The sequence below is a fragment of the Talpa occidentalis genome, unplaced genomic scaffold, assembly GCF_014898055.3.
Source record: "Talpa occidentalis isolate TD23 unplaced genomic scaffold, MPIMG_talOcc4v2.1 talOcc4.3, whole genome shotgun sequence".
Taxonomy (NCBI): Eukaryota; Metazoa; Chordata; class Mammalia; order Eulipotyphla; family Talpidae; genus Talpa; species Talpa occidentalis.
This window is the reverse complement of record NW_023603184.1, coordinates 74,132,856-74,148,380: the sequence shown is the minus strand read 5'-3', so window position 1 is coordinate 74,148,380 and position 15,525 is coordinate 74,132,856. Positions and strand designations below refer to the sequence as shown.

Below are 15,525 nucleotides of genomic sequence, written 5' to 3'. Positions count from 1 at the left end.
AAGGCAGAGAATTATCAGCAACCCCAGCACACTTACTTGTGAGTAGGTTAAAAATGAACCCATATCCTAGCACCACTTGTGCAGTCATAGGACAACTTCTAGAAAACTACTTTCAAATATCTTTGGCAGTCAGACCCAGGCTTGGTATCCTGATTCCATGATTTCACCAACTTGCAATTCTCCCTCATGGTTCTTCACCTACTAACCATGTAATAGGATTTTTTTTTCCATCTCACTACTCTAAATTACTGTCTTTTACCTTGTATAACTCTTTCAGACCTGTGTCCTATCCTAAACTACAGCTCTGTGGTTTCCTGTCACATTGATGACTTTCTCTTCCATGGATACATGGCTTAGTCTCTGCTTGCCTGGACTGCAGTGCCATCTGTGTTTCTATCTGTGTAAGCTGTGAGTACCCACTGCCTGTTACATTCCTTGCATTACCCATCTACCAAGGTCAGGGATGTAGTGGAGGTAAGTGCTATTCACCACAGATTCACATTCCCTCCCTCCACAGTATAACACTGTTGCTGAGAAGTAACTAACCATCTGGAAACATTTACCACCCTACCATGCTGCGCTGAGCAGGGGACCTGGGACTAAATTCTGTCTAATAGAATATACCTGGTGGAGCTATGTACATCTGTCAGCCTGGCCCATATGAACCACCTGGAGCTAGCAGGCAATCACCATCCAGAGAAACCTGGTTATGTTAAAGTGGTAAGACCTCCATCAACCTGTATCCTTGAATGACATTTTGATACAGTAGAAAATAACCCCCCTTTTATGTGAATGAAAACTTAATCTCTAGTTTTGATGTTAAGCCACTGTGACTTGGGAATCTGCCTGCCAGAGGAACTAGCTTCACTTACATAATGCACCCTTCTTCCAGAAACCATGGAGGCCAACATTTTTTGAATTGGTTGACTGTATGATTGTTGGAATAAACATTATCCCACAGTATTGGCTACCCTCTGCAGTCTGCCTCAGATGCCAAGTCTGTTTTGTGACCTCCGTTTAGCCACAAAAGACTAAAATGAGGCCACGTTGTATGGCTTTCCTCCTTGGGGACAACCTCAAACTATCTCTACCTGGCCAACATGCCTGATGTGAATTTGTCAAGCTATGGGACACTGAGATATTGCAAAAGAGAGACATTTCAAAACCAAACTGGAATGAACAAACAGAGATCCAAAATACCTCCTTGGCCACACGTCTGTGAACACTCTGTCCAGGCTGTCCACCCCGAGAGCTGACAGTTAACCACACATTCCACCAGGCAATGGATGCTCATTTTCTGGGGCTTCTCCAAGTTATTCTGCAGATGAAAATAGGATTTTACATGAGAAATCATTATAAAATCAAATCACTATCTTTTTATAGGAAAGACTGCCCTTTCTTCTATGATAATCATCCGTCTATATTTTTGCAGGGGAAAATATCCTTTCTTATAAAAATTGGTTGCAATCAGAGAAAAATGGTTGCCCTTCACAAAATAGAAATTTGCCAGTACAGGTTTCTTTTTATAAAACCCTCAGTACTAGAATAGACCTGCAACCAGGGCACTGAGAAAGCAGGTGGTGATGTGAAACAGAGATCTGTCCTGTAGCTCTGGCAGCAAGACACTTGGAAGACAATCAGTGCTAATTCAGGTACCTTGCACTTCTGGATGGTCAACAATACATAAAGAGCTCAAAACAAACAGCTAGCTAAACTAAATCATATCAAATGCAAATTAATAATTCCACTAAAGTATATAAAATAGATCATTTAGGCTGACAACATAATATGGGAAAAGTTGGTGATACACTTTATTTTTCACGTGCCTACACTGAAACCAGCCCCAGGCAAAATCTACAAATTTTATAATGGTCAATGTAGAGGAGGTTTTAGTGAAAGAACAAATACTCCAAGAAACAGAGAACAATGAAACATTCTCTACAGCAATCATACACCGACTGCTTATTTAGGAAAACTTTGACATTCAACATATGTTAAATGTTAGCAGGGTTCACATCAAGCTAAATTAATGATTTTAGCACAATTACTTGTTAAGTGGGCAAAACAGAAATACTACCTAGGATCTATGATTTATTCAAGATATGTGGATATTCAAGTGAGGTTAATAATTTGGGATTCTTTTTATAACTAATATCCTCTAAATATTTGTTAGAAACATATGCTTTCCAAATATCATATGTCCATTTGTAAAGAGTTTACACCTTTCTTTGTATCAAAAGAAAAGATTTATTACATATACTAAATATAATATTTTCACTTATTTGATGTTGTTATAGAGTGGTGATTTATTTTTCCTGAAGCAGACAACTTCTTAAAAGGCAGAGCAAGTGAAAGAAAATGTTAACATAAATCACTGACACTTGGTAGACAGAGCTCCGCCCTCTATTCCAGTTTTGGAATTTCACCAAATGGTACATTGAATGTAGATGGTCTGGTCGCAGGGCAGGTGCTGGTGTATGACACCACTGTGCTGCGGAAGTCCAGAGCAATGTGAAGTCGGGAAACATGGACCATTTTTATTTGGTTTTGATTTCTATGTTCAGAATCCACCTACGTTAGGAGAAATGGGACCAATTTTCATTTAACCAGCTTGTTAAGGAGTTTCTATGGAAACCTGAGTTAACTGGGCCCTTATTTTCAAATTTATGCTATTGATTGGGAAGTGATTCTTATAGTGTGATAGCACATCGTCATCTTTTATTAAACTGTCTCCATCATACTTTTTCACTTGCACACTGGGAAGTAAACACTAACTTCTTTGGAACCGGTTTGACTACAGCTTTTGTCCCAACTCCACATGGTTTGTCACAGGGAAAAAAAGGGCCAATAAATGACAAATATGCAGAACCTATTCATTTGAAACTTGGTAGGGAGGCATTTTAACTTAGATGGAGAAGAAAAATGCAGCTGTGCTATTTATCCAGCAACCACTTGCTTAGCAAAGTGATAGTTTTCTAATAACAAGTGTCAGTGTCCATCTTATATTCATGGGACAGTGGTCACCCTATACATACCCTATATACCCTATGTGGTCACCTTATGTATATGTATTGGAACACTTGCCCAGTACATAGAGCTATATGTAAACATTAAAGCCACTTGATATTAACAGTCGGTTGAAAAACAAGTACATCTAAATGAGTTCTTAAAAGTAATTAAAATAATGTTTTTTAATGAACTTACTTTTCCAGTTCTTTTGCTCATCATTTTGACAATGTTCAACTGGTAAGGTTACATTAACCCCTTTCTTAACCCAAGCTGTGATGAAGAAGAAATCAGTTTGTCGTTTACATCAAGGATCAGAGATTGCAGACCAGTATTAAGACAAAGCTTTGCACATGAGATTCAGAAGGAAATATTACCTGCTCGCACTGGTCCATGCTGACTGACTGGCCATCACTGCGCACACAACTCAGAAGGCGAGTCCTGACACCTTGCCCACAGGTGGCGTTTTCACTGAGCTGGCACATGCTCCACTCTACAGGAAGAAGATCACCACACACTGAGTTTCCAAATTATGGTCATGTGAATAAAATACTATGAAACATTGATCCTTTTCCTATGGTGAAGAAGGTGAGTGTGCACATAATCCTAAAGCCATTGCTAGGGGGCTTCAAAAAGCACTGTGCAACCTTTTATTGCAAAAACAATCAATGAGGCAAGTAAACAAAAGTGTGTCAGCTTCCTAATTGAATGGGGAAGTTGGGCTGAGTACAAGAGGTGAGGATCAGGATGCCCCAGGCCCATTTATCAAACTGAATGAGGGGCAGTCTGGAGTGATCAGGTGCCCCAAACCAGTGAGAATCTGAGGGTTCAGAAAACAATCACACACACCAAAGCAACAGATCAAAGTTCATTCCAGGGAAACGGACCAGGTGACCGGGAGACCCAGCGGGCCTCAACCAATCAACAAGAGAGACAACGTGAGACACCCAAAGTACAAACCCCACTCCATGCGCTCCATACTCTTATGAACTCCTGCATCATGCCTCCGAAGTGGTTACCCACTCTGGACCCCTCTCTACTCAGAGAACTTTCCTGTTCTTCTTATCTGACAATAAATCACTTGCTTTTCTGCCTTACTCTGGTCCCGACATTGAATTCTTTCCTCACAGAGACAAGCACCCAGAGACCCTTGGTGTCTGGCTCCTGCACCCCAGGTCCAATTGACTACGTTTGCTGTTTGGAGGTGGAAAGCCAAATGCTTTGTAAGACATCATCTCAGTTCACTGGAGAAGGGAAGGAAGGATGCTCATCGGGATGACAAAGGAAAGCCAGTTTTAAATCATTTATTTGCTGAGGATAATTGTGACAGAAAGTAGCACAGAAATAATGATAGTGTTTGATGTGAAGTTGGAAAATGTTTTCAAAAATAGATCCAATCATCTAAACCATTTGGTACATTTGGTACAGTGGGGCCAAGGGAGGTACCCAAGAAAGGAAAGAGGGTGGGGTATACAGAACTATATGACTGTTACAGGAATTCTAATTTTTTTCAAATTATTGTCTCTTGAGAGAAGGTTTTTAAGTATTTGGCTAGTTGTATTACTAACTAAGTAGACAACTGGGAGTTAGAATAAACTATCCCGCAATTAATCTGATTCTTAGGAAACTCTTACCGTTGCTGTTCACACAAAGAAAAATACTTGATCTATACAACGAGAACCTCTTAAGGAAACTATTGACATTTGGTAGATGATCTAAGAGTTTAATAAGAATAGCAAACCCATATAGAGTAATTCAGTATTTTAAAGACATGCTCTTCTAGCAAAGTGAATTTTATTGTTTCTGAATTATTTCTATAAAAACAAAGTAGCTGAGTCACCTTTACTAAAAGAAAAAATGGCAATAACATTAGTATTTCAACATGATATTAGTATTGTCCTGGTATTAGTAATTAAAGTACAAGGTCATCTTTGATCTAGAAAGACAATCAGACAGCCCCACAAAAAATGAACACCAGGTTTTGTACATGAGAAATCTCGGCAGTGCCACCAGGGCCTCAGTGGGGAATTGTGTTTTTCGAAAAGGCTATTGCTTGGCCTCTGCAGGCATGCAGCAATTTGGCTGTCAGTACTGAATTCAGTGCTGAGACTTAACATGGGTCCATGTTTTGTGGCATTTTTTACATCTGCTGCTGCAGAGAATGGCAGGTGGCAGATCTATGTAATGCAATGGTCCTTTGGTATTAGACACTCAGCACTTGGTCTCCAGGAAAAACCTGAAGAGTGGCTGAATAATGAAGTTGATGTGATTCCTAGAGCCTTTAAAACCTCCCTGCTCAGTCAGGTCTCCCTTCTATTCATCCTTAATGAGACCCATAGAGCAAGTACATCACAAGTTTATTTTTTTTTTTAAAATTCGAAAGGCCATAAAAGAGCTAATCTCTATGAAAGCATGATTACATTATTCCCTAAGTAGTAAATGATTCCCTGCTGCTACTTATTTTTGTTGTTTCAGTTTATCATAGCTTAATTCAACTTTACTCTGAAACTTTGCCAAGACTTCCTAAGCATCTTTTCATTCACAGATTCCAGGTGGCCCTGCTGAATACACGCCAAGAGCAGGCATTTCTTCTTGTGAAGGGACACTGAAAATGTCAATCCCTCAGTCTTTCAGGTAATACACCTGCACAATCTACTTTCAGTCCTTAATCACAAGGTGAAAACACAAACATTCTCCCATTACTCAAAGTTCAGGGAAAATGGCATGGCCACAGCTTGAACTCTACCTGTTAGGTTGTACTGGAACTGGAAGCAATTTTCATTGAGGAGGCAAGGCCGCACCTGTGAGTCTTCAGCACACATTCTTGAGCTCAGCGAGGGCCTCAGCAGATGGCGTGTTCTTCTCTGCATTGAGTGGGGATCACACGACTGTGAAAACCAAGGAGCAGGCAGAGTTAGAAAGGGAGTGACAGTTGATAAATTATATATGTTATCAGCATACATTTAGGCATGTGTATAACATCACTGAAAAAAAGACAATTGACAGTGTTAAACATAATATTTAGGAAATAAAACCATTCTGTGATTCACTGTGTATAGTTTTAGATTTTTTTCCCCACTTGACAGTACTTTCTTTTTGCATGTTAAGATGAAGGCTAGATTTCTATCTCCCATGTATAATTAGACACATGGAAACTATTTTCATCAACTAAACTCATTCTGCATTCTCAAATAGTCTACCACTGTAGCCAGAGATCAATAAATTCTGAATGTTTCAATGAATGAAAAAAAATGAAGATGCTGTCTCTGTGCCCTCAGATGGTCTAGCCCAATGGACACAACCATACAGCACATTTTAATGAAGAAATTATTTTCATTCAAAATATATTGATTGCTTTTTATACACCAAGACATATGGGACTGGGGAAATCAAAAATAAATCAGAAACACTCCTTGCATTCAAAACATTCATGGTCTGAGTAAGAACGGTACATATCAAAAAAACTAGCAACAACAAATGTTGGCAAGCATGTGGTGAAAAAGGAACTCTCCTACATTGCTGATGGGAATGCAAACTGGTCTAACCACCATGGAAAGCTGTATGGAGGTTCCTCAGCCTACTAAAAATGGAGTGACCATATGACCCAGCAATTCCACTCCTAGGGATCTACCCAAAGGACACAAAAACATTGACTCAAAAGAACACCTGTACCCCTGAATTTACTGCAGCACTATTTATAATAGGTAAAACCTGAAAACAACCCAAATGCCCAAAAATAGATGACTGGATCAAGATGTGGTATATATACACAATGGAATATTATTATTCAGCAATCAAAAAAGATAAACTCATGCCATTCGCAGCAACGTGGATGGAGCTAGAAGGAATTATGCTCAGTGAAAGAAGCCAGAAGGATAAGAAAAATATCGGATGGTTTCACTTATAGCAGGAATATAGGGGAACCCAATAAGACATCAGTGTAAAAAAATAATAACAGTACAAAACACAACAAAGCAAAAACAGACAATTGCAAATCAGAGACATCCTGCAGGGGAGGAGGAGGGAGAGGGATCAGAGGGAGGGAGGGAGGAGCACAGGGGACTGAGGTGATGGTGCACGGGTGCCTTGGAGAAGGAAACTCTATGGGGACTACACCTGAGGGGGTGGGGAGAAGCAAATATTGATTAAAAATGAACAATGATGTAAAAAAAAAAAAATTAAGGAAAAAAGAAAACAAAAACTATAATCTGAAACTTGGCCACTAATCAAAATGATAATGTTGGACTACACTAAAATATGCCGGAGAATGCAACAATTTTTTTCTTCTAATTTTACACATCTGGAGCCATTAAAACACATATACTATCTGGGTGACTTAATAGTTGGGTAATCTGTTAATACTGATAAAATGATTTCATATTTTAATTGTATCCAACTGTCACTAATCAAGAAGGGTCACTGAAACCAGGTAATTGTTCTTAATTATCTGCAAATGAATCTCATGCTAAATGCCTACCTGTAATAACTTATTACTAGTTCACCAATTAATTTGACTATTTGTTCTCATGAGTAGAAATAATAACTTAAGTGATTTGCCAACGAAAGAAAATGAAGGTATCTTGGAAGAGATTCCTAATATGTATTAATGTCTTAACCAAGTAAGCATGTGCAAGAATTTACATACCTATCTAGTCTAAGCCATCAAGTGAAGCAAAAAAAGAAAATCACAGATATACACACATAACACAATTTGTAGCCTCAAACATATCACTGATACACTCTACACCTTAGTTCTGCATATAAACCTGGGTAAGAAAGGGGTATAGGAGTAGTATAATTGGGTGAAATTAAAGAATGTCCTCCCTCAGAGGAATAGTCTGTCCATCTCTCAGTTGGGTGAATATGGGTTTTAAAGTATCTTCAGTGTAACCCATTGTTTATAACTAGGTAGATTTTGCTAATCACTATCTACATATTTACATATTGTAAAGCAACACACAACTAACTCTTTCACTAATTCTTTATCAAAGACAGTATTTGCTAGTTCCACCTTATCTCAGTGCCCTGATACTGCTAACAAGTGATAGGTGACTAGTGTTTCTCCTTTTTTTCTCTACCAGCTCTTTATAGGAAGTTCATGAAATAATGAATTGGTCACAAGGGAGATAGGCATGGGGCTAAGAAACAATAGTGAAGGAGGTTTACATCTGGATGATTTCTTTATTGGATCAAGACTCCTCAAATACAAATCTGGATCTCCTGTCCTCTAGAATATTTCTATAAAGACATTGTCAATTTCCCAAATAAAGAAGTAAGAAAGTGATGTGTGGATAACATATCCAAAGTCAACTTTGGACCAATTTCTTTCTAAACATCAGGGTTATACAGCTGAAGTTTATTTGTTAGGGATGGAGATAACCAATAAGAGTTAGTCTCTAGTGCATAAACCTCTTTATGTGCCTAGATATCTTACTTACTATCTTTGAAACTAGCACTTACCTGAAAGTTCAACCCTTCCTTATGGCATTATGATTTCCCACCTTTTGCTCTAATGACAGAGTATTCACCTTAGGGCCTCTGCTCAGTATTTGTATTCATGGATTAAAATGAACTCAGCTATCCTTTTGACAGCCTTTATGGACTTCTCTATACCTATATAAACACAATCATTTCATCTAGCAAACGTTTTCACTGCACTCGTACACGTTTGGTGTCCATTCCTTCCTGTGGGCTATGTGCAGACAGTCCATGTCTTAATTTTCTTGTACATGAGGGGCTTGTTTTGTGTCTGACTTACAGTATGTCTGTAATAAATATTTGTTGTGTAAAATAATTTGGTTCTTCCTGGGCAATGAGTCTGGGGTTTTGTCAGTTCCCACTAGCAGGCAAATGGTCAAACCTGGACCATGATTACATTGTTGATAGCAGCTAATAAGAGTATATGTTTTCTCATACAAATTTTCTATAAAATCTAGATATTTCCCAGAATAACAGAATCTCTCATTAATGAAATGCCAATAGATGAAGTTTAATTTATCCATATAAAAAATAACAGGTAATTTAAACAAGATTACTTTATAGCAGATCAAATTACAATCCGTCATTTTGGCATTTTTCTCACTATTAACAATCATATATTGTTAATATAACAATATAACCAGACATCAATCCAGGTACTTGTGAATTTAAGTCAGTCTGCACATTTCTTGTCCGGAGCGATCATGCCTCTTAAGACTTGGCCTTGTCTGCTCCCATCAGACACAGAAACCCAGAATTTTTATTCTGTTGCAAGGTTTATTTGACATTTCTGAGACAGTCTCCCTCATTTAACTGATAAGTCCGGCTCTCAGTATCTTTGCTATTTTTCTTTATTTCTCTCAGAAGGCAAAAGTGGATGTGTATTTTATAAACTCAAGTTTTCTTATTTGAAAAAGTATAAAAGCATTCACAACATGCCATTGCCATACTTTTAGGGGAAATATTAATGAAATCAACTCCTGAGTCTCAAAGGTTGACAAGGGATGAGAAAAACCTCTAAAGGATAAGAAAGATCTACAATGAATTTTTTAAAAAATATTTTTATTTATTTATTTTGTATTTATACGAGAGCTGGGATACAGGCCAGAGGCGTGGGAGGGTGAGAGGATTCACCAGAGACAAGTGGGGAGCAGAACAGGCAGATGGACCTAAAGCACTGCTGAGGGGAGCAGCAGGCGAGACAGGGGAGGTCTGCCTCGCCACGTGGGAATCTCGCTGGCTGGCTGGGAATTGAACCCTCTCTGCAGAGGCTGTGGACAGCTTCCCAGTGCTGTGCTCAAAACACTGTGCCACTGGGGAGGCCACTGTAGTGAAGAACTTTTACACATTCCTTTCATTTAAATAAGTTCTCAGGAGTGCTGAGGAGATGGCTACAAGGTGGGAAAAGTTCTTTGCACATTACAGAACAAGGAGATCAAAGTTAAAAAAACAGGAAAGTAATATACTCTGTACATTTAACTGACATGTTATTTCCACAGATCTCAAATAATAAACAGGTGGGTGCCAGTGACTGAAGTTTTGGGTGGAAGGGGTAAGCAGAAGGTGAACGCAGTTTGTCTGACGCACCCCAATATTAACATGGAAAATTAAACCTGAGAGTAGGAGAATCTGCCGACTCCAAAGGTGAATATAAGAGGTTCACATAGAGGCTCTGGGGGTAGAAATAATTGTGTCCAATGAGCTCTCAACACGAACAAGCCAGAGGTATCTCCACGACAATTACCTGCACTGAAGAGAAATTGATGGGAAATTTTTCCAAATTAAACAAAACATGTAAAGTTGACGAAAAGGAGGGGCTAATAAACAAAGTGGGAAAGAAAAAGGTAACCAGTACATTCCACAAAACTAAGTACAATATTTTTGAACATAGCAGGGAGGGGGGCAGAGAGAATTGAAAGTACTATAATGAATTAGGGGGAAAAATCCTCAAACACACCCCATTCTAAAAGTTCACAAAACCTGATTTCACAGAAAAATAAACCTAGAAAGGGGTCAAATTCACATCCCACATTGTACTATAATGAGAGGAAAGAAAGCAGAAGGCAGAAAGGCATGACCAGGAAGTGTAGTAGCAAGACACATGTGAAAAACAGATGAAGACTAATATTTCAACATGGGTTAACAATCATCTAGAAAATAACAAGATAAAAAGAACAACATAAGTAAGAATTAGAAAAACTCAGAACTCAAGTGATAGAACTTGGCAAATAAAAATAAAAATGAGGGCCTCCCTGGTGGCACAAGGGTTATAGTCTCAGCACTATCAAGCTGTCATCAGCCACTGCAGCATGAGTTTGATCCCCAGCCAAGGAGCTAACACACATGGAGCAGCAGACCTCTCCTGTCTCACCTGCTGCTCCCCTCAGCAGTATTTCCATAGATCTGCCTGTTCTGCTCCCCACTCTGTCTCTGGGGAATCCTTCATTCCCCCATACCTCTGGCCTACACCCCAGTTCTTGTATGCATAAATAAATATTTTTAAAGATTTATTTATGCATACCAGAACTGGGGTACAGGCCAGAGATTCTTTTTTTTTTTTTAGGGTTTTTGTTTGTTTTACTTTTTTTTTTTTTTTTTTTTTTTAAGATTTATTTATACAAGCACTGGGTACAGTCAGAAGCGCAAGAGGGTGAGAGAATTCACCAGAGCCAGAGCAGGGAACAGAACAGGCAGACTGACGAAGTACACTGCTGAGGGGAGCAGCAGGCCAGACAGGAGAGGTCTGTCCAGCCATGTGGGACTCTCGCCGGCAGCTGGAGATAGAACTGGCACTGCAGAGGCTGCAAGCAGCTTCACAGCCCAGCGCTCAACCACTGCACCACCAGGGGAGGCCCCAGAGATTCTTTTGAAAACAAAAACTAGTGAGAAGAACAGGAGGCAAACAGATGCCACATGCATATTAGTTTTTATGAAAAAGAAAACCTAAGAACAGAAATTATCAAGAACATTTTATAATTTTCTTAAAGAGTTGAAGCTACTTATTGAAAGGGCACATCAGACTCAACCAATACTGAGACATATCCTATTAAAACTACTTCAAAAATGAAGAAATAAATTGAGAACCTAGGGAAGAATACTAGTTTATAAGACAGAATAAAGTAATATTTTCATTAGAACTTCTGATAAAACTTTAAAACAGAAAAAAAAAATTCTGATTTTCAAGGAAAATAAAATGTATGAGAAGGATTTTATAGCTAGCAAAGAATTTTATATTCAATTAAATGACCATATGTAAACTGTTCACAACATGCAGGAACTCAAAGAATATTCTTTTCATAAGTCCTTTCTTAAGAATTTACTGGAGACTGAATTTTTGATACCCAAAAAATGACTGTCAGGACATCAGTGCAAAGACTTATGGTGAGACAACGGTATTCACAGAACTTATAAAAAGGCTCTATGCTCTGAAGAAGTAGAGAAAATGTAAATGTAAAAGAATGATGGAGCTTAAGTATCAAATATTCAGGTTTCCAAGTACTTGTGTGGCCAGTGATATAGGTGTTATTCTGAGAATATTTTCTTTGTTATGTGGAATAACGCAAAGGTGTGATCATGTTATATTCTGTTTCTGTTCTCTCCAGTGTCTGAAACACTAGATTCTTAAAAAACAAAAGAGATGTAGATGTAAGGTAGGACTAAGTGAATCTGATAGTTTGTCAGTATGAACCCACAAAGCTTTTAAAACAAAAGGAAATCTCAGTATATATTTCAAAGTTCTACCTACTGGCGTGGCCTAGATACAGTGGAACCTGGTAAGCATAGATATCCCTAGAGTTGTTCTGGGGGCATAAAAGGAATGTTTCCATTAAAAGCAACAGCTTTTTAGAGAAACAGCTGTTCTCTATCTGCCAAAGGAAATGCATGCTCTGAATATCTTGCCATAATAGATAGCAAGGAAGCTAACAAAGGCCACCAGGGTCTTTATTAAAGTGTTGATTGAATAAATTATAAAAGACCATGATTAGGACAATCTGAGTAATAATGCAGATGATAGCTGAAAAGGATTAAAATACATCAAATTCGTTTAAGCATGTGATTTCATAATCATACAACAAATAATTACATATGGTTACAAAGTGCTAAAGGAAACAACTCCTTATTGTAAAACTGGTAAATAAGTGGCAATCAGCATTTCCCCTGCTTTTTCTGTTTAGAAAGAATCAGTGGGTAACTAAATAAGAGTGCAGGCAAATTTTCTCCTTGCAGAGGAAGTTCCACAAGCAAGTGAGAAAGGATCAGAAAATTGGAGGGGGTAGATTGTATTTCCAAAATGATAAAGGGTCTAAGCGCTGACCATGGACGATGTCTAAACTCACAAATTGAGAAAATCACACATTTTGTGACTCCTGAAAAAGAGAGCTCACTTTCTATAAAGGAGTCTTACTAAAGTCCTTGAACCTGAATGTGATTAAGCTTCTATATCCATCTGCAAATTACAGGAAATTCAAGGACATAGGAACATGTTATATCTCATCATGGAAATGCAATTCACTAGACAGACTGGGAAATTCTATCAGAAAGTTGATCTCTTTTCCTTACCAATAAATTGCTAGAAGAAGATAAAGAAAGAAATAGGAGGAGAAGGTAGATTGGAAGAGTTTTGGAGGCATATATAAAAACTGGCAGAACTAAGCTAAAATGTCTGGCCTGCTTAGAATTTAGATGTGTAAAGAAAGGATTATCCTAGAAATCAGTTTACTTTTAAGGGAAGTGTGGGGTTCTACTCACAAGGAACATGTAGCATGCTGTCATTCTGGGGCACAGCTAAAGGAGAGTGTGCCCCTTTTAAGCTTGCAGCTAGCTGCAAGCTTCTATTGGCTAACCTGGGTGACGTTTCCAACGTTGTTTGCCAGTTGATTATTAAACTCTACATTTGTCTTAACTAGTTTTCTGCATTTTTGTATTAAAATCAATAATTTGAAATTTTTTTAAAGTTACTAGCATCTTTGGAAAATTTAGGGATTTTTCATCACATGATTTGATGGTCTCTTGACAGCAATCTTTTCCAAAGTGTGTTGATTTCTACAGTGTATGTGTGGTTTCCAAGAGAGAGGGGGGCTTCAGAGTCAAATCTATTTAGGAAACATTGAGTTATATAGTGTTAAGCCAGAGGTTTTCTTTAGAATAGATCTTTACCATTTTTAGCAGTCTGCTATTAAGTCTTCAAAATAGATTTTCTACTTTCTTCCTGGGCATAAGACAGGACCACACATCCCAGCCTTTCTTGGAGCTAGGTGTGAGCAAGTAACTGAGTCCTGACTACTGAAAAGTGAGGAGAAGCCTATGGGTGCACTTTACCCTGGGCCCTAATACTTTGTACAGATGAGCCTCCATCCCCTGGTGCTTTGCAGCGAGCTGGGATGACTTCAGCAGAATAACTTGAAGATGACAGACCCTCTGTTAGCCTGAGTCTCAGAATGACTGCATGGAGCAGTGTTCTTTCCCATCTAAAAACTCCACTTTTCACTGTTTTATGTGAAATCAATAAAATTAAATCCATTTGAACCATTTTCATTTAGGGTTGTTTCTGCAAATTATCACTACTACACTGTACTCTCCAAGAGACTCAAACGTATTTATTTACTTAGCATTCCATATACATTTTAAGAAACATGAATTACAAAACTAAAGACTTAAATGAATGTGAAATTCTTTATTAATTATAGTTACTGATTATCAATATGGATCAATTGCTTTCCTTTAAAACTTTTCTATTGGGCCTCCCCTGGTGGCACAGCGGTTGAGCTCTGGGCTGCAAAGCTGCCCCGCAGCCTCTACAGCGCCAGTTCGATCCCCGGCTGCTGGCGAGGGTCCCACATGGCACGCAGACCTCTCCTGCCACCGCTGCTGCTGCCCACTGCTCCCCTTAGCAGTGTATTTGGTCAGTCTGCCAGTTCTGTTCCCTGCTCTGGCTCTGGTGAATTCTCTCACCCTCCCACGCTTCTGACTGTGCCCAGTGCTTGTATAAATAAATAAATAAATCTTAAAAAAAAATTAAAAAAAAAAACAACTTATCTATTAAGGTTTCCATTCACTTAAAACAAATAGTGTCTGAGAATACATCAAATGCAAGGCACTAACACCAATGAATAAAACATCATCTCAGGGAGGATTTACCTTTTATACTTTGGATTTTCAGGAAATCATACCTTGTCTTCCCCTAAGACTTACAATTACATTTTAAAAGAACATGGTAAGGGTTTAAAAGTAAATAGATATCTCATCTTCCATAAAAACAAGGTGCTATTGAATTTTTTTGCTGAGGTAGTTAAGTTTAATTTACCAAATTTTGTATAGTGGAAAGTAAGGTGGCAGGTGAGGTCAGTCTTAATCATTCACAATGTGTTCTTTCACACTTCAAGTTATGAGATGTCAGCGGACTGTGGACACAATATTAAGATGTCATGCTTTTACAATGCGTACTGTATTCAGGTCACTGAGCCAACGTCTTTAAATTGAATCATTTCACCCTAAAAACTGTCTTACGGGGGGTATGCGTGTACAGGTTCCTATTTTATTGATGACATAGAGAGGTTAAATGATTTCACTGTGATCACACAGCAGAAAGAAACAAGCCAAGATTCTAACTCCCTAATAATAGCAATCATGTCTTCACGACGCGGTTCTCAGTGTAGTGGCTCCTGACTATTCCATCTGTCTCAGGTCTCTAAAAGTTTAATGGTTCAAAGTCAACACTTTAATAACTGACAGAGCATAACATGGACAGTGTCTGGGATAGCAGGGTGGACATTACTTCATGACACTTTTATTTCTGATATATGTCTACATGTAGGTACAGATATATATATATATATATATATATATATATATGCTCAGTTGTTATACAAAATGTATTTTTGATAGTGCATATGGCCAAAATGCTTAAAAGTCATCAATCTAATAAAAAAAAGTTTAACAAAAATAATCCTATTGAATAGACTATCATGATAATTTCAAAACTATTTTCATTATTTAAGTTTGTTTTTTATTTTGCAAGTATGAACTATAATTTTTTAATGG

The 15,525-nt window shown here is 38.2% G+C and overlaps 1 protein-coding gene across 4 annotated transcripts in view; it reads right to left on the bottom strand.

Annotated features, from left to right (window-relative positions):
• THSD7B (thrombospondin type 1 domain containing 7B) overlaps positions 1-15,525 on the bottom strand; it is a 1,502,545-nt gene that overhangs the window by 34,614 nt on the left and 1,452,406 nt on the right. For all 4 annotated transcript variants that reach the window (XM_054699694.1, XM_054699696.1, XM_054699695.1 and 1 more), the window contains 3 exons: positions 5,753-5,894; positions 3,384-3,499; positions 1,201-1,318 (listed from right to left, as the gene is read on the bottom strand). In XM_054699694.1, coding sequence (XP_054555669.1) covers positions 1,201-1,318; positions 3,384-3,499; positions 5,753-5,894 — 376 coding nt within the window. The remainder of the gene's footprint in view (positions 1-1,200; positions 1,319-3,383; positions 3,500-5,752; positions 5,895-15,525) is intronic.